The sequence below is a fragment of the Chenopodium quinoa genome, unplaced genomic scaffold (genome assembly GCF_001683475.1).
Source record: "Chenopodium quinoa cultivar QQ74 unplaced genomic scaffold, ASM168347v1, whole genome shotgun sequence".
NCBI classification, from domain to species: Eukaryota; Viridiplantae; Streptophyta; class Magnoliopsida; order Caryophyllales; family Amaranthaceae; genus Chenopodium; species Chenopodium quinoa.
In genome coordinates this window covers 1443693-1471049 of record NW_018742484.1, presented here as the reverse complement: position 1 = coordinate 1471049, position 27357 = coordinate 1443693, and the positions used below count along the sequence as shown (strand labels likewise).

The following is a 27357-nucleotide window of genomic DNA, read 5'->3' as shown; positions in this document are numbered from 1 at the left end:
CGTAAAAGAAAAGAGTTGCAATTATCACTGTAACAACAACAACAAGGGAGAAAAAAATTTAGGAGGAAGTGCCGGGGATTGCCGTTTAATTACTTACCTCAAAAAAAAAAAAAAATAAGGAAGGCGGGGAGAAAATTGAATTCGTTTCAGGTAATTTCTTTTCCTACTTTTTACTCCCTCTCTCTTCAACTTAACTAATGATGTCAAATTCAAAATATTCATCATCATATTTTTGCAATTTACTTTTTCGTAATTAGTAATATTAGTATACTAAATTTGAAACGTGAGTTCATTTTAGCGATTAACCGACTGAAATTCTGCATAATAAACATTGCAAATTTAGGGTTTTTGGAAATTTGAGAGTGAATTTTTTGTAAATTGTAAGTTGAAATTCTGCAATTATGGCGTAGGTTTAGCTCGTGAGGTAGAGAAATGGAGAAATCAGTTGAAATTGCAATTCCTGGAACCAGACACTCCAATTTGAAGAAATCATTTAAGCATTGCTTAGGTTTTCTGCTTACGGCTTTTCCTTTTGAGGTAATTTTTAACTAAATTGTAATTTTTTTGATTTTTAATTTCCTGTTTTTGATTGTTTATTCTGTTTCACGAGTTCGAGCTCAAGTTTAAGTTTGTATTGTTTAGAATTAACTATCGCATTGATTGATGATGTAATTTGAATTTGTAATGTGACAACTAAACCCGGAGGTAGGAATGGAGTTCAGTATAGTTTGTATATATATGATGTTTCGAATTTATGTTGTGAAATGATAAATTTACTACTATTTAATTTTGGTTTTTTTTTTTTTGTTAGGATTTCTGTAGAGCATTTCCAAGGTTCACCGGAGCAGAGCATGATCGGCTTTATCAGCTATATATTCAGGTAATTTTCTCAACATTGTATAAATAGATGATTGCTAAAACATTTTCTTGTAGTTGTATTGTACCCCGTATGTTGCAATTTATTTATCTAGTGGTAAATTGAAATTTCTAATACAGCGATAAGTGTTATGAAAAATTAAGTGACATGATTGATTGGCAGTGATTACTGCTAATGTGATTACTGCTAATGGCAAATCAATTATTTTGGAGCTCAAATGAGACATTGAGACCATAAAATTCTTAGTGTCACATAACATAATTTAGGTTAGAAGAAAGATGTCGGTTAGATCCTCCACATGAATGAACTTGATCATTTGAAAGGTAGCAATTTGCCGGGAAATTTAGTTCTGTTGGAAATTTGGCACACACTTGCATCACAGGCTCCTTCATGTTAGTTCTTCCATAGCACCTAGGTGACATTGCAAGTCCAGTCAAATAAATTGTGCGATCTTCATAAATCTGCTGATGGTAGCATTGCAATTGCATAACTTACTCCAAATCAGGACACGTTTACTTGTAGTTGCTGGAATGCAATGGATGATGTGCCTGATTTTATAATCTGAGAAAATGTTGCAGGAGTCACTTAAGGCTATCGGTTCGATGTCAATGTGATTTATGTACTAAGTGGTGCTTCTTTTGTTTAGTGTTTTTTGAGGATCCTCTATAATAATGGAAGAGCTGCATTGTTAATTGTGACTTCAGGTTTAGCATCTACTAAGACTATTATGTTATTCAAGTAGAACATTTCAACTTTGCACTTGTTTGTCCCTGATATATTCTGTGATTCATTTGACGTCTAACATGTGGTGACTGTCCCCCGTGCCCCGTAGTGGCTCTTCAACTTTTTGAAATTGAGCTTTGTATATTGGTGCCCTGTTAGATCACTGTATCTAGTCAAAAGGAATTTTATTTTTACTAATAAAAGGCTTTTGGAGAAGCTAAGGAGTACTAGAGTGAGAACATGAAATTGGAAATAATTAATTCGTCATCTTCTTTGCACCATATTATCGAATTGTGCCATAAGCTTTCTATAGCCAGCTTTACTTAATGTATAACTTCTGGCTCTCTGTTTATTGGTTGTTGGAGGCTACTTCTGAAGTTCATAACTTTCTAAGAGACTAGAAATAACATAGTAGTACAGGTATGTAAATCTATAAGTAAACCCATGCTTCACTAGGACAGTAAGACGTCAACTTAGCCCTTAGACCAGAAACTTGCTCATTAGTTAGATGACGAGCTTTATGGTTAACACTTTCGATTGTATTTCTGTCTGTAGGATTGGATATTGTTTATTACATATTTGAATCACTTGATATTAACTCAAAATCTTGTTTACTAGAATACTAGTGCAAAGGAAAACGATACAATCAAAAATTCAAAATTCATAAGAAAGCTTACTCAGCAACAGCGCCAGAGTACAATTGATTGCCCTTCTGCGCAAATAGCTAACTCTTAAATCAGTTGAATTGCTATTCTATCTGGTCCCTAATTGGCTTTGCCTCCACAATCATGTCTGGTGGACTCTGGTCTCAAATATGTTGCAATTTAGTGCTCAAGTCATTTGCTAGGACAACCCAATCTAAGCTCTACAATTAGTGAAAGTTTACATGGCCCTGTAGCTTCCTGAAATCCCCTAACATGTGAAATCAATTCAAGTACTTTATAGAGGAATAGCAGAAAATTTGTAAAAGGTTTAGTCAATCAACGTCGACCACAAACAATAGTTCAATATCCGCATAACAATTATTAAATAGTAAATACAGTTTGGTTCTAAACAAAGTTTACATTCTATGAATGAGTGTCACTAAGCAGAATTTCTCAATATTAGAGTGACATTTTATGTTGTATAATATACCTCGAATATAGAAAGCATAATTTACATGTATGTGACATTTTTCTTTACTGGAAGAAAACACAATATGGTTTAAAATGAATTGGCTCAGTCTTCTATTATTCCTTAAACTAGATTGAGCTAGCTGACTTTCATATTCACTCTCTCTCTCTCTCTCTCTCTCTCTATTTTTAACAGGTCATTACATCGCTACATGAAAATATGCAGGTATTGGTTTTTTGCTCTTTTCTTCTTCAAATGTTTTTATTTGCAGTTTTATTGTATTTCACATGCAAATTCTTTACTTTTCTGTCCCAGTAATTGAAACTGTCTTTTTTTTTTTTTTTTTTCTTAAATTTCATTTCTGCTTCAGTATAAGAGAGGTGTTCCTTTCTTGGTAGGAAAGATTTCCGCTTTTCAATAATAATCTTGCTAAAAAACAATTTTTCAATGGGAGTTCGGCACAAAATGGTATGAAAATGGATTTTCTAAGGATGAATGGAATTTTATTTTTTTTTAATTTTTATTTTTTTAAGTTCATCATCTTCCCTTTTATGCTTGTTAAATTTGCAAGCCTTATGGTCTTATGGATGAAATTGGTTTTTTCCCAACTTGGAAGCATATTTTACATAAGCAAGAGGAGAGGCTCTAGAGGGCATGGCTCTTATTACCCAGAAGGCCATAAGAATTTCTTTGCTTAGCGAATACTAAAACAAAAAATCAGCATGCTCTCCTTTTTGTAACTGTTTCACTGTTTTTAAAGTATTCTTTTCCACCACACTCTTGAAAACACGTATTCATTAGTTTGAATTTTTTTGTCTGCTCAATATTCTAACTATTTCAACACGATTGATTAATTTGAATCTTGGTCCATGATGGCCTTCTTATTGAATTTAACTAAAGATTTCTCTTTTAATGGAAACGGAGTGCCCTTTGATCCTTTACCTTTCCACTATGCCTTGGATTGTATCAATGTCTCCAAGATTGCATTATTTGATTTATTCTACTTATGCCTCTGTCTCTTTATTCCCCATATGCTTTCCTGCTTGATTCTGATTCAAAAAGTTACATCCTTCCTTACCTTTTTTTTTTCCAAAGAAATAGAATCTAATTATTTTTTGTTAAATTGTGCAATAAGCTTGTGCATTATTTTAACTCATCTACTCATGTTTATCAATTTTCTTTCTCTAGTTAATCTCCCTTCTCCCCCCCTTTCCCTCAAGATACTATGTTTTCTTGTCAAATTAATAGCATGTTGGTCTCTGGTTGCCATACTAATGTATTCTCCTTCCATCCCTTAATATTTTGAACACTTGTTTTTTCTATCTGTCTCATAATAGTTGCAACCCTTACTTTTACGGTCCTAGTGTCCTAGCACTTATATTTTATTTTCCTTTTTGGACCCACCATCTCCTTTTACATCTATTTTTCCATTATAAAAACAATTTGCTTATCCCACTATCTCCTATCATGTCAACAGTTCCATTAAAATACAATAGAGAAGACAACCACAACTGCTCTCCTAAAACTCGATGCATTGATAAGTGTTTGAACTATTATGTGATTGAGGACTATTTAAATTATTAAGCCATGTGCATCTAATAAGTACTCTGGAAACTGGAAACCCTCTCTACGCATTTGGTTTAGTGTTGGAAGTTGTTGTGTGAAACATCTCAAGCTGCTGTTAATACTAGTTTAAATGTTGCACTTTTTCAGGATGAGTTCGATTTAGTATGTCATGAAACACAGGTATGCTTTATAATATCTTTTTAAATTTAATAGCTATTGCCAAACTAATTACAAAGCTTGCATTGTAGATAGCTGATTGATAAATACTTACAATGAGTTGTTGCTCTCAATTGGCTGATTGATACAATAGAGAGCATGATGGTGATGTCTTTCACAAACAATTGGTACAGAGCCTATGTTATAAGTGACCAGAAATTTCCTGTCATTTTTTGTTTGTTGTTATATTGCTGTGCTTGTTGAAATCTATGTGGACTAAGTCTACTTTGATTGACTACCAATTCTCTCCTTTCTAATCAGTTATTTCCTAATTGAGCCTTGAAACTAAGTTATGTTTGCAATCAACTACTCCGTATACGTTAATTCTCTTTCATTTTGTTTTTATTATAATCTGCTACACTGGTGCACTGCAAGGGACCAGCTGTACCAATCAATTATGTAATTTTTTGATGATTAAATTTTTGTCTTGCATTTTCAGCATTTGCTCAAATTTTCCTTGATTTTGTGTTAGGTCAGAATCAGGTAGTGATACTCTGCAAAGGCCATGGGAACTGTGTCTTAAAAACAACTGCTTACTCTTTTTTTCAGGGGAGGTGTTGGAGAGGGGGATGAGAAATGAACATTCACACACATGATTGAAATGTGGTATTTTAAAGCAGGGGAAGAATAAGTCTTCCACTAAAATTGACTGCTTGCTTGTCTCCACAACCATGGGGAGGGGTTTTTTTTTTTTTATTTATTTTTTTGTGGAGTTGAAAAGCCAAAGTTTAAAATCAACATTAAGAGTGTTGGGTGAAAAAAATAATTTGGTAAAATTTGCAGTAGTAAAGATTTGAACCAAAGTCCGAGAATCCACCTTGCACTTTTAACTTTTTAATCATTGGAGTATAAAGCTTTTATTGATCTGTAACTATATCAATTATTTATATAAAATTTGTTTTTGTCTTTGGAGGGGTGGGGTTGGGGAGGGGCGACACTGTTTAACAGCCATTTAACCACCCCTAGCTTCGCCTTTGCTCCACAATGCCCTGTTTAGTATTCTAAGTTGTTAGTTTCACATTGATTGGTTGCTGACCAAGTTTTAGGAAGTTTAACTTTAAGAATTTTATAGTAAGTAAAGGCAAATAGTTTCCCAGAAGATAATAAAGTCCCAAGGCCTTAGGTGATCAAGGCTCGCTAGGGATAAGCAAATACAGCAAAACTGCAGCCACATGCAGAGCTGTTGACTGATCAGCAATCAACAGATTTTTATACTCACTAGAGTAGTAGAGTTTACCTGTGCAAATGCACGTATAGGTAATACACTGAATAACATAATACTTATTAAATTTTCATGTTTTGCAATGGTAGGCAGTTGATTTTGTGGTAGGAAGAGTGATTAATTTTTTAAGAGATTATTGTTTTAAGGTAGTTATTGAATAATTTTGTAGATAGTAAGGTAACGTTTACTTTTTGAATGGTTTTGGAAGTTATTTCTTAGAATTGTCTGATTGAGGTTTTTGGAGTGATATGGTATAAAGGACTTATAACAAACATTCTATTATATAAAGGATTTATCCCAAGATTCCCAACAGAAGGGAATTTCACAATTGAAGAAGTGCAACATAGGCCATAGTATATTTAAGTATATTGCCTTTACATATTGTTTTTGGAAGTTGATGGCTTTGTCTAAGAACACAATATCAACAGAAGAATGTGTGCATTTCTGGTACAACTATTATGTGGTACTTGTAAAAAAACTGTTATATCATTTAGAAAAGAAGTCCAATATTCTACTAGAACTTTCCTTGTTTTTCGGTTCAAAATATGTAAAATCACATTCTTCATAAAATACTCAGATGATCCTCTGCTTTTACCTTGACACAGCATACTTTTACTCCCATGGCATCTGATTAACATCAATCAAATCATTTTTTAGCAAATCTTCGGATATACACTGCCTTCAGATAATGGGACTTTTCTTTCTTCTGTCTGCTTTTCTTGCCAGATAATTGTTCTACATGGCTGTTAAATCATCTAGGTTATGGCTTTCAGAAGCACAAAACACCGACACCAATTGGGTGTATTGACAACAATTTTTCCTGTCAAGCCATCTTTAAATGATTCTTATTGGATAATCATTATGCCTCATATGCGACTTATTATCTGCACTTGTGAAGGTGGAACACTCAAGCAACTTACATAGTTACATGAGAAGGCGTATTGAAATTTCAAAAATTAGGGCTGATTGTTTGTCAGATTATTAGCACACCACAAAGAAACATTTCTGATCTGTCAATCCTATACACGAGTCTCACATTTTGGAAAATCTATGAACAAAATAGGCAACAAGTTTTTTTCTTTTTCTTTTTTTTTTTTTTTTTATTTTTTTTGGGAGAATAATGCATGGTTTTATCTACAAATTGTAGAAAAGATAACTGATACTCTTGTCAAAGTACTTGACTCGCATAATTGCATTATAGAAAATTTTCAGAAAAATATACTTTGAATTTTTGGAGTTGTTGGGCTTTCCCCTACACAGTTTGCATAAGCCTCTTCTCTTAGCATACAAACCTGTATCCGTTGTTCCTTTAGCACCCTTTTTTCAGCAATTAGGACGTAGTGCAAGGCTGAAATTCTTCTTTTTTGATTGAGCTCATCATCTGTAGGTATTGTGCTTTTTGTAGCATCCACTGCATGCTTTAGGAGACCCCTTAAAACTCCAAATAGGTGAAATAGCCTCGAAGGGACAAATTCAGCTTATGATGCAGAGTCTTTTTCAATTCAACTCAAATATCTTGTTGGATACTTTGCACTTCAAAGTGCAATAGGTGTAGACAATTAGACTCTTTAAGGCATTGGAGGAGCAGGTCCTAGCAATATATAGTTCTGAGGTTTGTAACAATTGAATCTAACTTCTATGTTTGCCTGGTTCAAAGCTTGAAAAGGGACCTGAGCATGCGGAGAGTAGTCAGGAATGGGAGGAAATTAGGTTTACTTTGTATTTCATTCCATAGTACCCTCAGGGATAGGATTTAATGTTAAGAAACTCCAAATTAGATTCAAGCACATAATATTTTTGGAAATATCCATTTGGTCTCTTGGATCCACACTTTTACAGGTCCCTGTTCTCAAGTCCGAGTATTTAATCAAGATGGGAGGTTGATGTTGCATGTCTACCTTATTTTGCCTTCTATTAATAAATCTTAAATTGAAGAAACAACTAGTCCCTTTGGAACACTAAAAAAAGCACAGCTTTTGGCAATGAGTAACTCTCATGGCAGTTGGCTTTACTATTGCTGCCACAGCATCTGTATTAGTGCAACATGGATTTACACGCTTCCTTTGATCTGCAGGTGGGTACCACTTTGGACACTGTTGAACACCTTGTGGAGCAGCAAAGTCTGGATCCTTTATTTTCAAAGAAGTATGCATTTCTAAGAAACAATTTGTCTTATGAGTTCTAGATGGTCAGTCCTATCCAATTTTTCTAGTGTTTATAACTACACTTTGTCACTTTGAGACCATGAGATCTTGCGTAGACTTTTTCTAAGGGTGTGAGCTTGGTAATTATCCAGTGTCACTCTTTGATATTGTCCTATTGGTTATAACAGATGGGTTATTTAGGTTTACTCAGGTCTTAGGTAGCTTACACTGTTGCAAGTGTATAGTGTGGAGGCTTAACTAAGTAGAATCTCCAGTTTTCCACTTTAGAAGTACCCAGAAAAAAGGTGAGAGAAGGAAAGCCTTATCTGGTTTTAATTTTATTTCTAATTAGCCCGCTATGATCTATGTGGATACTCATGGCCAAATCTTGCTCCAAACGACAATATTGTTAAAGTAGTGGATTAGAGTTCATCTATTTCCTAACTTGCTTTGCCACAAGAGAGAGCTGGTATACTGTATGAAAGAGTGAGAAGATGATGAATTGAGGAGGCATAAGTGGTTAGATGATAAAAACATTAAAATCCAAATTGGTATCCTTGAAGACTTGAAGTCCATTAATGTGGTACTCTTCCACTTGTAATCTAAATATCTAATGGAGTTGGTTAATGATTTCTCTTTTTTATGATTTAAAATCAATTTGATAATAATATACCAAACTCTTTTATTATAATCTTTCTAATGAAATGCATTTGAATCTATGTCTATATCCCGCAAGCTAAACTTTTGCTCGTCCTCGAGCAAAACAAAATCAAACCCAAGGGAAAATGATAAACTTATTCAAGCATAGAAAGGTAGAAGAGATGAAAATATACACTAACTCACTTTCGTAGGAATCACGGTCAATTTTAAAAACTAGAGACAAACCATTTAAACCCCTAGATCGCCCTAGAGGACGAGTATGCTCTTGTGAGGGTTTCCCTAGAGGTTAACCCCACAACTCTCACAAACCAAACAAGGCAAAGCATGAAAAGGAAATTAAAAGAAAAACAAATGCTCTTGAATGGACTTTTGCAAATGAACAATCACAAATGGATGCAAGTCTTTCTAAACAAGATACCTAAGGTTGAAACATAAGATATGCTAAGCATAGAGAACTAACAAGACGCAATTCACCTTTCGTCCCAAGCAATCTTACCGCGTTCTTCCTACTAGCTTCAAATTCACCTTAAGTGAGCATCTCATGATTCCTCGAAGGAACCGGAAAAATGCAATGAAAATCAAGGCTACATGACGTCTTAGCTGACCAAACTCGCTCCATAGGCTTGACTATTATCTTCCTTCACTGACTAGTGACTCATCCATTAGGGTCTAAAAGTCTTTAAAGGGTTGTAACGTAAGGGCAAAGGGGTAAAGGTAGGCTAAAAATTTGAAATTTGATGGTACATCTAATTGTAAAGCAAAGGGTGATCAATCCTCAACACCATAATTAAGGGTGCATTCTATTCTCCTAATTGATCTCTTCTGAACTTATTAGCCCTTATTAGAACTTATTTTAGTTATAAATTGAACTTGGATAGCCCTAGTTAACCCTTATCACAATTTATCAGTACTTATTTTTCCTAAACTTATCTTATCTGAACTTATTTGAACTATTAACCCTTATCTGAATTTATTTTTCCTGAAACTCAAACAAAAATACCTACAGGGCCTAAGTTATTCAAAGCAACATTACAAACTTAAATGGAGCATTGTCCTCAATGCTCTAAACTAGGGAGATCATACCTACATCAAAATATTTTTGAACTTTTCATTTTAATTTTTTTTTAAATTTTCACTTTTTCAAAGCATTTGCTTTTTCTCAAAATTATTGCATTGTCCTCGCCTCTTTTAACTATAGACGACTTTTTCTTCATTTTGCATTTGCTTTTATTCACAAATTTTAATACAACACATACTTTTGATCAACTAGCTTCACAAAAACTAAAGGTAGATAATGAAACAAATGGCTTGAAAGCTTGTAATGAGGTTAGAGAAAAGAAGGTAAATGGCTCAAATGGGCTAGCAAGAGGGCAAATGCAAACCAAAACCAAAAATTGAAAACTAACCTAGAAGAAGAAAATTAGAGACCCCGAAGAAATGCCTATGTCATCCCCTAAATGGTTCGGTCGCGATCTTGGGAGGTAAAAGTCAAGTTCTAGATAAAAGAATGCAATAGCCAAGGATCCTATTTTGCCACTTAATCAAAATATGAAGAAGGCTAAAAAAAGGACACCTCACATGGGATAGGAAAAACTCACTTTTGGTTTTAGATCCATTATAGAGAGCAACTCCATCTTACCACAATCAAGTGAACTAGGACTTCATGGTTCTAAAGTTCTTAACAAACTACCTTAGCATATCATATCTTAGAGTCAACCCAAGATATCTTAAAGTGTGTAAACCTCTACCATTTAGGAAGAAAAGCATTCAAGAACACAAGTCCAAAAGTATGATGTCCAAAGCAATGACAAAACAAAGACACATTGCAAAATTTGCCTCGATAGAAACAAAAATCTTTTTGGAGTTTTCAAAATATAAGAAAATAGAAATGGATATACAAATGTGCATAACATAAAAGAATCAAAATCCCACCAAACATGATAGAATACCCTCCCCCAAGCTTGAATGAGACGACATGCTCACACATAAACCAAATAATACGTGGGAAGGGGAAAAGAAAGAAAAGCATCCAACAAACCAACAAATGTCCAACAAGTCACTAAACATTAGAGAAAAAACAAGGAAAGGTATTACCGGGTATAGGTGGGTGTAAATACCCGCAAATGACCTAATTCAACCTTTCAAAGCCAATTTCAAAGTTATGCCTCATATGCCATATGCTAGGAAAGAGGATTCACACTACCTTGATTCATGATCCAATACTAATGCATAAGAGTATATCAAGTCATGTACCTAGAAAAAAGGCACACAAACATTTCCATGAGAGAAAAATCTATACTAAAAAGAAAAGAAAATGAAAGCAATAAAACACGGGTTACTTCCCGAGAAAGGCTTGCTCTCTAGTTAATAATATTGCAATGAACGCAAGAGCTTGTCAATTGCACTACTACACATTTTATAAGAAAGTAAGTATGTACATGACGAAATAAGGGCATGCAACAAGCTTACTGCAAACCTATGAAGTTAAGAAGAGCTATGCCAAGAAGAGGAAGGAGAAAAGGAGAAAACAAGAATATAAGAAAAAGAAGAAGAAATAAAAGAAAAAGAAGACATACTCTTCTCAACAAAATATTTTTGGTTGGAAGTCCCACTATTATCCTCAATAATCATCAAATGAGGCACTTGGGGGACTAAAGGTTCTTCAATGGGAAGGAAAATAAGAAAAGAAGGTAATGACATGGGATAGGAAGGAACAAGATAAAGCTTTCTTGAAAATGGGATTTAAGGTGGAGGAATAGAAATTGATCGCTCACTTATACCACCAACCATTGAAACAGAAGCTCTCTCATCCAATGAACTCTCATCCAAAGGGCTCTCTTCCACCTCATCACCATTCAAATCAAGATCATTCTCAACCTCATCTTCATCTTAAACTTCACACCCTAAATGAGCTCTCAAAAGCTTCGAGTCATCATTAAGGTTCAAAGAAAGTTCATTAAAGGGTTGAGGGTCAAACTTGGGAGGGAGCTCAAGATGAACATAAGAATCACAATCTCCCTCTAAAAAGGCCTCACCATCCTTAATGGTGGAAAATGTAGAAGAAAAAGTGTCATCAAAGGTGAAAGAGAAAGGCAATGGTTGAAGATTTGAGATAGGAGTTGGAGGTTTAACCTCACAAAACACTTCACTCTCATATTCATAATCATCAAAAGTAAGCTATACCTCATCAACCTTCTCAGATTGAACCTTATCTTCATCAAAATCATCTAAGTTCAAGGCCTAACCCTCAAAGCAATCATGGTCAATGCTTAAAGGAATATAAATAGCAGCGGCAACAATTTCAGCATAAATTCTCGCACTTCCCAGTAGCAGTCCCGACTTCTTTCGCACACTCTCTCTAAACTTCACTCATTCATTCATATTTCATTTTCACTCATTTTTTTTTTTATTTTTTCATGTTTAAATCATCAATTAACATCATTTTCATCAACATTTGCACCAATTTTCACTCAAATTTTCGAATTGTTTATACTTTTGAATAATTTGGGGGTTTTTTTTTTTATTTGGGTGAGATTTTTGCTCAAGGCTTGTAATTGGAGCATTTCTTTCTACTCTTAGTGCATTAGTAGGCTTTTATTGCTTGTTTAAGGTATGATTTCTTCACTTTCTTTGAATTTTTCATGATTTCCTTTCACCACTTAGAACCCTAATTTTTGCTTTATTGAGTATGCTTTGTTATTGGGTTCCTTTTGCTTGCTTATTGATAAAATTGATGTTTGATGGTGATTTTTATAACTAGTTTGGATTATTAATTGCTTGATATGAGTTCACCATGGTCACTTGTTACTTGTTCTTCATAGATAATGTTGTTCATGGCTATATTCACTAGTATGCTTATTGTTGCTTAATTGATATGAATTTGATGAATGGCATGCTTTTTTACCATACTTTGATTATTTACTTGCAAATTCCTTTAGTGCGGTATTATTCATCGTTTTGGCTATTTTCATCAAGACTATTTTGTTGTTTGCATTGTATATGGCACCACGTGGGAAACACCCTAGGAATGAAGCGAGCTCATCATTATCTAGACCGGTTGCAACTCCGCCCACTCACATCGACACTATGGGCATTGAGTTCACCACAAATGAGCAATGGAAGTTATATGTTAAGCTTGCTAAGAGAAATGTGTGTCCCACTAGATCCTATTGCGATGTCACGGCAAAAAAGTTCTTTATTGGTGAAGAGGTTAAGCGTTTGGCATACAATATTGGTTTGGACGGTTTCCTGTCCAAGCATGTCCTCACTTACAAACGCATTACCTATGAGTTTTTGGCCTCTTTTGATGTCCAAGAAGTTGTTGAAGGCAAACGAACGGTTGAGTATATTTGCTTTCAAGTCTTCAAAACCGATCATCGCATCCCAAAATCCGAATTACGGGACATTTTCAACTTGCAAAACCCAAGGAACCAAAAACATCCCGTGAGTGACTATTTGAAGGAGAAGTATGGTTATAAAGACTGTTTGAAATGTTGACTACACCCATACTACTCCTTCAAATAGTCGTTCACGGGATGTTTTTGGTTCCTTGGGTTTTGCAAGTTGAAAATGTCCCGTAATTCGGATTTTGGGATGCGATGATCGGTTTTGAAGACTTGAAAGCAAATATACTCAACCGTTTGTTTGTCTTAAACAACTTCTTAGACGTTAAAAGAGGCCAAAAACTCATAGGTAATGCGTTTGAAAGTGAGAGCATGCTTGGACAAGAAACTGTCCAAACTAATGGTGTATGCCAAACGTTTAACCTCCTCACCAATAAAGAACTTTTTGGCCGTGACATCGCAATAGAATCTAGTGGGACGCACATTTCTCTTAGCAAGCTCAACATATAACTTCCATTGCTCATTCGTGGAGTACTCAATGCCCATAGTGTCGATGTGAGTGGGCGGAGTTGCAACCGATCTAGATGATGATGAGCTCACTTCATTCCTAGGGCGTTTCCCACGTGGTGCCATATACAATGCAAACAACAAAATAGTCTTGGTGAAAATAGCCAAAACGATGAATAATACCAAGCACTAAGTTAACTAGCTTAAAGCATAGAGACATAAATGATTCACATACACAACCATTCTTGAAGAAATTTGCAAGTAAATAATCAAAGTATGTTATTCATCAAATTCATATCAATTAAGCATACTAGTGAATATAGCCATGAACAACATTATCTATGAAGAACAAGTGACCATGGTGAACTCATATCAAGCAATTAATAATCCAAACTGGTTATAAAAATCATCATCAATTTTATCAATAGGCAAGCAAAAGGAACCCAATAACAAAGCATACTCAATAAAGCAAAATAATTAAGGTTCTAAGTAGTGAAAGAAAATCATGAAAAATTCAAAGAAAGTGAAGAAATCATACCTTAAACAAGCAATAGAAGCCTAATAATGCACTTAGAGTAGAAAGAAATGCTCCAATTACAAGCCTTAAGCAAAAATCTCACCCAAATAAAAAAAACCCCCAAAGTTTTCAAAAGTATGAAAAATTCGAAAAATTGTGAAAATTTGAGTGAAAATTGGTTCAAATGTTGATGAAAATGATGTTAATTGATGATTTAAAGATGAAATGAAAAATGAGTGAAGTTTAGAGATAGTGTGTGCGAAAGAAGTCAGGGCTGTTGCTGGGAAGTGCTGAAATTGCTGCTGCTGCTATTTATATTGCGTGCAGGTGATGCTCGGTCGGCTAAGGTTGCACGGGCGCGGCAGGCCGAGCACCTGCTCGCACGGGCAATGATGCTAGTGCGGCAATGATGCTGGCTTCGCGCACAAGGTTAGCTCGGTGCGCAAACGGACTTGCCCAATGCAGGGTCGTTTGCAAAAAAATTTTATTCTTCAACTTAGGCAAGCTCAATTATCTTGCTCATGCAACTTGCCCAAGTTCTCTATTTTGTACACTCAGCCAATTTTGCCATTTCTAACTCATTCCAAGCTTCACTAACATCACTCAACTTCCAAAATTGAACTTACAAGGATCAAAAGAAACGATTAAAAATGATAAATGCAAAAATAATAGAAAAGAAAATAAAATAAAAGAATGAAAAAGTTAAAAATCCAGCTTGCCTCCCGGGAAGCGCTCTTTTAACATCATGAGCTTGATGTTCTCCACCCTTCAAGGTGGTTTGTAGAGAAGTGTTTTATGGAGAAGACCAACAAAAGCACCATCATAATAGCGTTTAAGACGATGAAAGGACCACACCAACGGGACATGAGCTTTCGGGAAATAACTTCATTTGGGAGTTATAAAGAAGCACCTTATTCACTAACATTGAACTCTTTGTCATGCCACTCTTTGGAACGAGCTTTGTAGGAACTAGCACAATCATAAGCATTCAATCATAGCTCCTCAAGCTCCTGAAAGTCTAATAACTGCTTCTTACCCGCACTCACCAAGTCAAAATTAATGGCTTTGATAGCTCATTGGGTCTTGTGCTCAAGTTGAACCGGGAGATGGCAAGCTTTTCCATAAACAAGCTTGTATGGAGTCATGCCTATGGAGGTTTTGAAAGCCGTTCGATACGCCCATAAAGCATCATCCAACTTGTCCGCCCAATCCTTTCTATTTTAAGCCACGATTTTCTCAAAGAATAAGCTTGATTTCATGATTTGAAACCTCGGCTTGGCCACTTGTTTAAGGGTGGTAGGCAAGGCCAAAACGTTGATGAATACCGTGTTTTTGCAACATCTTTTGGAAGGCATGGTGAACAAAGTGAGAACCATTGTCGCTAATCACCGCCTTAAGGACACAAAATCTTGGAAATATGATTTTTTTAAACAATTTCAATACCACCTTGTGATCATTAGTTGGGGAGGCAATGGCTTCAACTCACTTAGAAACATAGTCAATCGCAACAAGTATGTATTGATTCCCATGAGAAGAAGGAAACAGTCCCATGAAGTCTATACCCCATACATCAAAGATTTCTAGTTCAAGAATGGGGTGTTGAGGCATCTCATTTCGCTTGGAGATGTTGCCGGTTCGTTGGCAACAATCACATATTTTGCTTTGAAGAGATGTGGCCACCACAAACCACATTAGAGAATTTTAGAAGTGGTTTTAGAAACACCCATGTGCGCCCCACTTGGATCCGTGTGACACATCTTCAAAACACTAGAAACTTCCTCATTGGGGACACAACGACGCAATAAGCCATCATCACCACATTTATAAAGAATTGGATCATCCCACAAGTAATGCCTTGGTTCTCTCTTGAGCTTCTTTCGTTGGTTTTTGGAGAATGGAGGTGGGAATTCACCACAAGCTAGGAAATTCACCAAATCGGCGAACCAAGGAAGCTCTTTCTCGTTCATAGCATACAAGACATCACCTATCATCCCATCAACGATAGAAATCATATCATCTTGAACTTGAGAGTCCTCCAGACAAGACATTCTTGGCCCCTTTCTTATCCCTTATCTCAATGTCAAACGTTTGGAGTTCTAATACCCAATGGAGAAGTTTTGGCTTGGATTCCTTCTTGGCCATGAGATATTTGATTGCCACATGATCCGTTAACACTATGGTCTTTGAACCAATCAAATAATTCCGGAACTTCTCACAAGCATGTACAATAGTCGAGAATTCCTTTTCTGTTGTGGTATAATTGCGTTGGGCTCCATTTAGTGTCTTGGACATATAATATATCACATGGAGTTTCTTGTCAACTCGTTGTCCTAACACACCCCCAACCGCCGTATCACTAGCATCACACATAAGCTCAAAGGGCCAATCCTATCTAGGTGCTTGAACAATAGGGGTAGATACCAAGGCATTCTTCAACTTGTTGAAAGCTTACAAACACTTATCATCAAACACAAACTCGACATCATTTTGGAGAAGGTCGTTTAGTGGCTTGGCATATAGAGAAAAGTCTTTGATAAATCTTCGATAAAAACCCAATGACCAAGGAAAGTACGGACACTTTTCACATTAGCCAGAGGTGGCAATGACCTCAATTTTAGCCTTGTCAACTTTAATTCCCTTGTTTGATATCTTGTGGCCAAGAACGATCCCCTCCTCAACCATGAAATGACATTTCTCCCAATTCAAAACCAAACTGACTTTCTTACACCGAGTCAAGCATATAAGTTCCTCCAACTGAAAAATCGTCCATGAATACCTCTATTTCGTCCTCCAACATGTCACCAAAGATACTCATCATACATCGTTGGAAAGTAGCCGGTGCATTACATAGGCCGAAAGGCATTCTCCTATATGCAAATGTGCCATAAGGACAAGTGAATGTTGTTTTCTCTTGATTATCCAGATTAATAGGGATTTGAAAGAAGCCGGAGTAACCACCGAGAGAGCAATAGAACTTGTGTTTTGTGAGTCTTTCAAGCGTTTGATCTATGAAGGGGAGATGGAAATGGTCTTTCTTGGTTGATGTGTTTAGACGACGATAATCTATACACATCCGCCAACCGGTCACCGTCCTTGTGGGAATGAGTTCACCCTTCTCATTCTCAACAACGCTCATTCCTCCCTTCTTAGGCACTACATGCACCGGTGAAACCCATCTAGAACTCGAAATGGGGAAGATGATGCCCGCATGGAGTTTAGTGATCTCTTTCTTTACCACCTCCCCCATTTGAGGATGAAGTTTCCTTTGCCTTTCAATGGAAGGTGTGGTACCCTCCTCAAGTGTTAAGTGATGCATACATAAAGCGGGACTAATACCTTTGAGATCATCAATGGTATAGCCCAAAGCACCTTTGGTGCTTTCTCTAAACATCACACAACATTTAAGTTTGGTCATCACTAAGAGAGGAATTTAGAATAACCGTAAAAGTAGAGTTAGGACCCAAGAATGCATGCCTTAGGTGCGAAGGTAGAGGCTTAAGCTCAAGGGCGCACCCTTACCTTCCTTGGATGTTGCCACCTTAAGGGCATCTTCACTTGTGATTGCCATATGCACTTTTTCCATGTCTTTCTAGGCTCACATTAAGCACCTCTTCATAGAATGCCATTTCCTTGCTCTTTAGACCTATCTTTTCATTATTCAACAACACACACTCAAGTGGATCATTAGCTTTGAGCAAATGCTCATGCATGGAATGCACAATATGATCAATATTTTCTACTCTCATACAATTCTCAAGTGAAGAACAAGGGAATTTCATGCTAGCATTCAAATCAAACTCGATGCTTTCGTCACCAATTTTAAGTGTGATCTTAGCATTTTTCACATCAATCATAGCACCGGTGGTAGCAAGGAAAAGTCTAAGAATGATAGGAATGTGAGCATCCTCATCCATTTCAAGAACAACAAAATCAACCGGAATAACAAACTTTCGAACTCTAAGTGAAACATCCTCAACCTTGCCCTTGGGGAACTTAATGGACCTATCGGCTAGTTGAAGGGTGATGTTGGTAGGAAGTTCACCAACTTTGAGGCGTTGATAGACCGTAAATGGCATGAGAGTCACACTTGCCCCAAGATCACATAAAGCATTATCAATGTGCATATCATGAATGACACATGGGATGGAAAAGTTTCCAGGGTCTTTCAATTTGGGGGACATTTTATTCAAGATTATAGTGCTACAATTCTAGGTAAGACTCACCGTTTCAATTGCATTTATCCCCCTCTTCCCACTAACAATCTCCTTAAACTTTACATAATTGGGCATTTGTTGGATAACTTCGGTGAAGGGGAGGGAAAGGTGAAGTTGCTTGTGCATTTCAATGAATTTCACAAATTATTCATCCATCTTATGTCTCAAGAACTCCATCTTATGTCTCAATAACTTTTAAGGGTAAGGAAGCTTGGGTTTCACAACTTCTTTTTCTTTCCTCTCCTCACAAGGTTTCTTAACAATTTTCTCACCCAATGGTTCATCATCTCTCTCATCTTCAACCAAAGTCTCATTTGAACTCTCCTTTGCTTTACTCTTCTTAGGGAAACTATCCTTAAGAACCCTACCACTTCTTGTCACAATAGCATTAATGGGCCTCTTAGGATCTAAGCCATGGGAAGGTAAAGAAGAAGGGCTTCATGGTCTTTCAAAGTTGGGAGATTTGATTCTCAAGCATCTTGTTGTGGGTCATTATCTCATTGAACTTTTTATCACTCACGGCCATGTAGGTATTCAACAACTTGGTTTGATTCTCAATGATTTCTTCCAAGTTAGACCAAGATGTAGAAGTAGGTGCATAGGAACTATCACCTTGAGCTTGAGTCTTTGGAACAAATCCGGGAGGAGGGCCTCTTTCAGAGTTGTTTTGAAAATTATCCTTTCCTTAATTGTTCCAATTAACCCTACCTTGATTATGGTTAAAAAAAACCTTGGTTTTGATTCCCTTAACCTTGATTGTGATAATTTTGGCCACCATAACCACCTTGGTTGTTATAGTTACCTCGAAAGCCTTGGTTTCCGTGGTTTCTATAACCGCCGCCTTGGTTATAGTTGTCAAAATTACCACCTTGGTTTCGGTAATTCCTATTACCTTGACTTCTTTGATTATCAAATCGAGATCCATTATTATTAGACACAAAATTCACATGCTCATTTTCGCCACCATCAAAATCATCACATACATCATTAAAAAAGTTAGGACAAGAAGACGAATCATGATCATAAGAACCACACACATCCTTTTTATGTGTAGTATAGTGGCAAGTATTCTTGCCTGTCACGTGGGTGACACGGGTTCGATCCCCGGCAACTGCGCCATTTTGACGTAAGGAAAATTAGGGTGGTCGACTAATCCTCCCGAAGGTCAAACAAACTTATAATCACTCATCTAACCTAAATACAAGTATAGAGGTAAGCCAAGGGTCAAATCACAAGGAACGGTAATGCTATCGTGTTTTCAATTTATGCCTAAGCTAGGTCGAAGTCAAAGGTGAAGAAAGACTATTCTTACACTATTTAACTATCAAAACCAAGAATCAAACAAACTAAATGCTAGGGAATGGGGATGAACATGTAATCATGATAATTACACCAATTTGGGAAAGGTCAAGCTAATTAAAGTTGTGAGGACTAATGGTAAAAGCTATCAATTGGAATTGAAGAGTTATCTCCTAAATATCAAACTAGGTTCCCTCTAAGAGTGACAAATTAAGAGAATCACAAATCAAACCAATCAACAATTGCCAATCCAAAATCAATTGGCCATGTCAAATGAATTCACAATGCAATCTAGTTTAGTCATCAAGGCCTAATCAAACTAAACACATGCAAACTTCCATTAATCAATTTTATTTCAACAATCAATCAACCAAAATCCCCAGATTAATCACAATAATCAATCAAGCATGCTTTACCTAAACCCTAGCAAGAGGATCTACTCACTAATCATCATCATTCAACCAAACAAGCAATTAAAAGCATGAATCAACCAAAATTGAAGAACAACTACACTAATCAAATCATCAATCAACAAAACTAAATCAAACAAGTAATTAAAGAAAGCAAATAAGAGGAGAGATAGTGAAAAATGCTCATTTATTGATTATGGAGATCTTCAATACAATTGTCACCCTTGAATCTTCAAAATCCAAAATCTCTCTTTGATTTTTCTCTTTCTAAAACTACTCATAATCTAACCCTAGATCTTAGAGAGAGAAGTTCTCAACTAAGCTAAGAAAATGAGATTTAAAATTCCATTCTAAATTGTCTTTTTAATTTTTGCCCCAAAAATGGGTATTTACATTTACAAGGATAAAAGGAAAATAAAAATAAGGAAAGAAGTGTAAAAGAAAGAATAAAAGAAATGAGAATTAAAAGAAAATAAAAAGGAAAATGAAAAGTAAAATAAATAATAAAAGATCAAGAAAACAAATATAAATAAAAGAAGTCAGCTCTGATTTTTGGCTGCTCTTAAAATGGGAAATTATCCCCTGTTTTGCACTTCATCACGGACCATCTTTATCATCTACAAGGTGTGTCAATAAATCGTGACCATTGATCTCAGATTGTACAAGGCTTTCACGCGAAGCGGTTCGCTTGATTGATGGCTGTGAGGCGTGTTGCAATTGGCGAGGTGGGCTGCAAATTGTTGTTGCTGGTGGTACGTGTGGGGGCGGAACTGGTGGTTTGGTGGCGTAGCTGAAGTGGTGTGTAATTGGAGTGAGAATTGGTGGCGGTTTGTGTGAGTTAAATTGGGTTGCTGACATTTGGCGATGGAAGCAGGCTGCGTGCTGTGTTGTTGCGGAGGGCTGGTCGAAGCAGGGGAGCTCGTGCAGCAGCCAAGGCTGCGAATGTGGGGTGAGGTGGTGCCCGAAATAGAAACTTTGCATTGCTATTGTTGTTTGTTCTGAAGTTGAGTGTTATTGTTGTGGTGGAGGTGAGGTGCTGCAAGAAGGAGATGATGTGAGGTGAAAAGCACATAACAACACAACAACTGCAAACAAAACAATAACAAAAGCAAAAGCAAATAAAAGTCAACTAGCAATTTCATTCTAAACTTTAACTCAAAAGATTACAAAGAAAAAGAGATCAAAAAGATAACAAATAAAATAAAAGAGAGTAAAAGTAAAAGAAAAGTAAAATAAAAGAAAAACAAATAAAATATGAAATTATGGACTAAAAACACGATAAACCACTAAAAGTCTTAAACGTGTTACTAAAGGCGAGAATCAATGAAAACTAAGAAAAATAGAGGAAAGTAGAGAAGGGAAATATAGAAAAGGGACCTAAAACTTATTCATTTGAGCGCAATAAATGACGCTCATCACTGTACGATTGTGTATTGACCAAGTATGGGGTTGGGGCTAAGAGTGAGAGAAAATGAACATTGTCAAGGTCATATTTTCGAAATTATGAGGAAGAGTGGTAACAAGCAAGTGATAAATTAGAGCATCAAGATTAGATACAAAGACATTGGTTAATGTAGTTTCTATTTTTAATATTGTAGAGTTTCAAAGTTTCATGAGTAGGGTTTCATCATTTACCAGAAAAGAGAGAGATATATCGAAGAGTGGAGAGATGATTTGGGGAAAAAAAAATATTCATACACTCCACATATCTGTGGATGAACAAAAGAATTATGTTTCCTCTTATGGGGCTAGTTCTTTTGAGGATCTTTCAACCGTTGTAGATTGTTTTTCTTTCCTTTGTATATTGTAGTGAAGATAGTGTCAATTTAGTCATCAATGGCTTAGTATGTGGCTTAAGCTATTAAATAAAATTTATGGAACTTTGTAGCTTCCTTAATTGTCTTTTAAGTACTTAATTTTGTGCAGGTGGGGGGAGTGGATTTTAAGTGATTGCGTGAGTTTAGATTGTCCCAGTAAGCTTCTGACAATGTTGTATGACCGTTTTTTCTTTAAGTTACTATATCTCATATGTTTAGTGGACTATTGGTTACTAATCCTCTATTCTAATTGAGATTTTGATTACCTTGTCTCCATCAACTCTTAGTGTGCAGGATCTATGCCTAGATGCTGATTGTAAGCTATAACCTTAATCTGATATTAATTGTCATAGTGCTGGTTTAAATGAATAATAGTGATTTTTTTTGTTTTGTTTTTTACAGAAAGCTTTTTATTTTTGAGAAGCTGTGCTTGTCAGTTTGTGCTCCTTTTTATTTTATAACCTTAATCTGATATAAATTTTTATGCGTGCAGAACGAATTTTGTTCATCTCAAGCATGATCTTTTAGCTACAAAGGAGAATGAGGTCCATGCATTGGAGGAGTTGCTAGATAAGGTAAAATTCAAATTATTCTGAATTTTAAAAGGATATATATAGCATGTAATATTATGTAAATGTGCACTTTTTTGTACTGGTTATTTGAGTGGGGGCTGACATTACTAAACTTACCATACCAATGTTATCATTTTGTTGTGCTGTTCAATTTTAAAGTAAAGTCGGACTTATATTAAGGGATTAAGTTGGGCTGCCCAATCTGAGGGTTATCAGGCTATCAGCCCAATTTAGGAAGGCACATCCCTCAACTCCCCCTGCACACTATTCCTCCTTTGATCTCAGGCTTTCCTCTAGGAAGTTGGAAGCTCATATAAGTGTATAACACTTGACCCAAGGCTCCTCGGTATATTTGTCCTTAAATGTCATATTTGGTGTCATTGAATCCGAATTTTCCTTAGTCTTTTAAGTAATGACACTTAGGGGCGTTTGGTTCGCACATGGTAAAGGGAATGAAATCAAGAAGGGAAAGGAAAGTAACTCCCTTTGATAAAGATGATGTTTGGTCATTCACCTATCTTCCTTCCTTCACCAATTTCCACCACACTCCCTCTCTCATGTCGCCGCTACCACCCTTCCCCTTTCCGCCGCCACCACCTGTCCCCTAATCCTTTTCCGTTGCTGCAGCCGCCACCACCTCACTTCCCCTTGTTGCAATCGCTGCCACCGTTCCTAATGCCCTCTATGACCGTCGCCCATTTTCTTAAAGTTTACCACTATGAATATGGTAAATTTAAGATTTTAAAGGTCAAATTCAAACATTAAAACTCTTGATATGGAATTGTCATAATCAAATGACTATTTAAAATCACAACCGATGATACGAAAAGAACTTTCCTTTTTTCTTGATTATTTTCTTCTAGAATTTTAGGGTTTATGGTGTTTTTTTTTTTTTTTTTTTTTTTTTTTGGGGGGGGGGGGGTTGTATGACCTGTGCCACCATGTCTTGCTTGTGTATCTAAGCCAATTCTAACTTATTAAAGCGTGCTTTGTCGTGCCGTGTCTTGTCGCGATTTCCCGAAAAACCTAGTCCACTAAGGCTGATCATGGATCGGATATCCGAAAATTCGGTTATTCGATATCCGATATTCGAATGTCCGAAAATTTCCGGATTGGATAGTTCAGGTATCAATATCCGAACCTTTTAATAAATAAATACAAAAAATACAAATTTAATGGAAAATTTGATTTTTGATCTTATTTCTATGTTGTAGAGGCATGTAGCAGGAAAGCAATTGTTATTACTACTTCCGTTTCATATTATTTGCAACAATTTGACATAAAGTGTGAGTAGTAAATGTTTAATCGTTGCAAATAATATGAAACGGAGGTAGTATATCCCAATGTAAGTTCACATAATTCATCTACTCACATAACTAAAGATTTTCTGCCAAATGAGTTGAAGCTTGTATTTTAAAATTATCCCCACAGCTTATGATAGCCAAAACTTTGTGGTCATGCAATTAAGTCCCAGTAAATTACAATCTAAAATCAAATAACCTAGAATAATGTAAGACTAATTATATACCAAAAAAATCATTTATAACAAAAATGAAAAAAATAATCAGGGAAAAAAACATTACAATCTAAAATCAAATAACCCAAAATAATGTAAGACTAATTATATACCAAAATAATCATTTATAACAAAAATGAAAAAAATAATGAGGGAAAAAAAAAAAAGTAAAAGAGTATTCCAATTTTGACCGTTGACGCGAACTTGGTGACGACAATGGATTTGGTGAGCCGTGAAGCTTGAGTTGGTTGACGGAGGTTGGTGAGCGTGAGCCGTTGGAGGAGATCTAAGACACTAAAAGAGCCCACTAAGGTAGGTGAGTCGGTGGTCGGTGCCCGGTGAAGGAGATTTGAGAGAGTGAGAGAAGAGTGAGACTGAAAATTGAGATTCTGCGAAAGAGAGGCGGGGTGGGGCGTGGGGGTTGTTGAAAGAAAGAGAATATTTGGATATCCGATATCCACAGCTATATGATAATAACAGCAAAGCCTGCATTTGCAGTAATCGGTGTGAGGGAGTTATCTGATGCTATTTCAGTATGTTATAGATTAGTCAACATGTCTGAGGAGGTGCAAGTTCAATATCTACATTGGGATTTAGTAGAGTTTATGTTTGGTAGGATTGGGATCTATACATGTTTTAATGGATGTTTGCACTGTGCACACACTGTCAAATTGTGTGATAAATTTTGAAAACTGTACTTAGTTAGTTTGCAGCACCAAATGAGTGCATGACACTTAATCCTCCTGATTCTTGTTGTTTGTATTGTTATTGTTTCATTTATTTTCTCAGCATTACGATCTTATGTTCATCTCCTCTTTTTTCTTTTTTTTTTTAAAAAAAATTTACTATTATTATTTTTATGTCTAGCCTTTGCACCTTGCAGTTTTGCAGATGATTTTGCCTCATGTTTTCTATTTTATTGTTACTGTTCAGTTCATTTTCTCAGCATAACGGTCTTATGTTCATCTCCTTTCTTTTTTTATTTTTAATTATTATTTCTTATCTCTAGCCTTTGCACCCTGCAGTTTCGCAGATGACTTTGCCTCATGTTTTCTAAACGCAACCAATTTTTTTTTTTTAAAAAAATTATGATTCGAGTAATCGTCAAAAAATATATATATCTTGTAACCAGGTTGAAGATCAGAAACATAAAATCAAAGCGCAGATCAAACTTCTCAAAAAGAAACGTGAAGAGTCTGATGACACATCAGGCCCTACAGAAACTATAGAAAAGGTGCACTTCTGAATTTTTAACCTATCACTTATACGCAGATTTAATAGTATTTGACAATTTGTAGAAACTTAATTGTATTATTTCATTTGGTCTTTTATGTGAATGTGATAAATGCATATTATAATCATAATGCAAAAGGGGGTTTAAGAGACCATTTATGCTTTTGGGTGACCATTTAACTGACCATGTTAGAATTGCCCCTTCTAAGTTTTAAAAAGACCATTTGTAATAGGGTTGTGCAGATTCAGACCCGTACCAGAAACCAGACTGGAACCAGACTGGTTAGGACACTGTCTTTAATGACAAAATGGGGAGTTTGTTGCACAATAACAATTCTTGGACACCATAAACAGGCAGTTTGTTGTTTATGGGAAAGGGGGAAGAGGGGGGGGGGGGGTGTAATTTACTATCTTAGTTTTTTCATTCTGCATTTATGAAATGAATTTAGCTGATATATGATATTCTTAATCTGGAGGTTTCTACAAATTTGTTAGATATTAAACGACTTTCTGGCCAATCATTTATGACATTCTTCTCTTAACCAGTATAGTAGCTTGAAGAAAATAAATAATAATTTGAAAGTTGAGAAAATCTTTCTAATGGAAGAAGTAAAACGCAGGGAATATTCCTCATGTAACGTATTAAGGGGGTGTTTGGTCCACAAAATCTAGGTATTTGGTATCGATTTAGAATGGTTTAAAGTCTTTAAACCCTTACCATGTGTTTGGTTGATGATCTTTAGAATTTAAACCCATACCTCAAACCTACACGTAATGAATGGAAAGAATATGTGGACATTAGAAAGTTACAATATATATCTCTTATACTACGTATATGCTATAGATATCCTTGAAGGAAAATAAACATGTTCCAGTCAGGTGAAAGAATGCAATTAATAGGACTTACTGGACAAAATTGATTTGTTTGCATAACACAGCTGCCATATATAGACCAGATCCCTGATCTGGTTCTTTGCTTTGAGCCTTTGATTTATAATTGCTTCTGCTTCATCTTCAATTGTTTTGTAGAATTTACTTTTTTGACCTGGTTCTTCTCTAACCGACTTTCTTGTGCTGGTTTTTTTTACGTTATACGAAGTATATCCTAAAGTGAGATAACGCTTAATTAATTTTTAATGTTCCGTAACTTATGTGATGATTGCAGTTGAGATCTATGATGGTTAGCTATGGGAGTTACAGTGACAAAGGGATTTCTGATCATAGATGAGGCATGAAAGGAGCTTCTGGCTTTCAAGTAGGCATGTCTAACTGGTGCGTTGCAAAAATATACATTATTTGTTATCGTTTTAGTAGTTGTTTGGCTCAGCAAACTAAAATGGAATGGATTGGGAATACTACGCTAAATTTGTTTGATTTATACATGATTGAATGTTCTAGTTAAAATTTGTATTTTGGGTGGAATATAATTAGATTTTTAGAGGGTAAAGTGGGTATGAAATTGTAGGGGTTTGGAATGGGGTTAACTACTAATGGTATGGGGTTACATAGCAAAAATTGTTCCACCAAAGAATGATCTATTCCAACCCACTCCAAAAAGCCCAACCAAATTTGAGTGTCATCTTTTATTAAGGCAAAAACCCATATGAGATGATGTGGTCTCAATGTAACTTAATATGATGTCAAGTGTTTCGTCACTAATTAATGGTAACACCATAACGTAAGTTTTTATTGATGAAATTAGTGATGTCCTGTCTTATTACTTTTAAAATCATATTGTGGTACTTGAGTTTCCATGTATAAGTTACAAACTGAAAGTTAGCAAGCAATAGAGGAACTAATTTAAAGAAATACAAAATAAACACCCCCTAATCAAAGCTCGATATATTTGAGTTACATGAATATGAAAGCATGAATATGATGGCTAACATTTCTAAGGTCATGAGTTAAATTCTATTAGAAGCATTTTTACTAATCAATAATCTAAATTATTTCATAGTTGATTGAATGGATGTTGTTACATGCGTATAGTGTATGAAAGAGGTGCCACATGATACTAATATACTTCCTCTGTTTCTAATTTTTTCTCTCATTTGACTTTTCACGGTCTTAAAACATACGAAGTATTTATCTAAATTCTATATGCATAAAAATTATAAAAATTTGATATCCTTAAAAGTAATTGTTGTAATGAACTTAACAATACGGCAAGGCCCCACTTAATTATAATTTAATACTCCCTCCGTATTTTATTACTTGCTCCACTTTTCTATTGTGGTCGTATTTTATTACTCGCTCCATTTTCTTTTTTGGAAACTTTTAACAATATTATTTACTATTTTTCTCCCCATATTTTAATATTTTTTGTATTCTCTCCTTCCACTTATACTCACTATTGCTTTTTCATAATTTTTAATTCTTTAACCAACCCCACTTCAATCATAAAATAA

At 35.6% G+C, this 27357-nt stretch overlaps 1 protein-coding gene across 2 annotated transcripts; it reads left to right on the top strand.

The window, feature by feature from the left end:
* Positions 1–64: 64 nt before the first annotated feature.
* Positions 65–26647, top strand: LOC110719343. 2 transcript variants are annotated; one of them, XM_021898256.1, is made up of 9 exons: positions 65–150; positions 411–537; positions 812–880; positions 2909–2938; positions 4427–4459; positions 7792–7862; positions 22122–22203; positions 24849–24950; positions 26115–26647. In XM_021898256.1, the coding sequence occupies exons 2-9, from the start codon at positions 433–435 to the stop codon at positions 26175–26177; spliced, it is 555 nt and encodes a 184-aa protein (XP_021753948.1). In that variant the 5' UTR covers positions 65–150; positions 411–432; the 3' UTR covers positions 26178–26647. The 2 variants fall into 2 exon arrangements, with proteins under 2 accessions (XP_021753948.1, XP_021753949.1); XM_021898257.1 differs by lacking the exon at positions 65–150 and adding an exon at positions 173–283.
* The last annotated feature ends 710 nt before the right edge of the window (positions 26648–27357 follow it).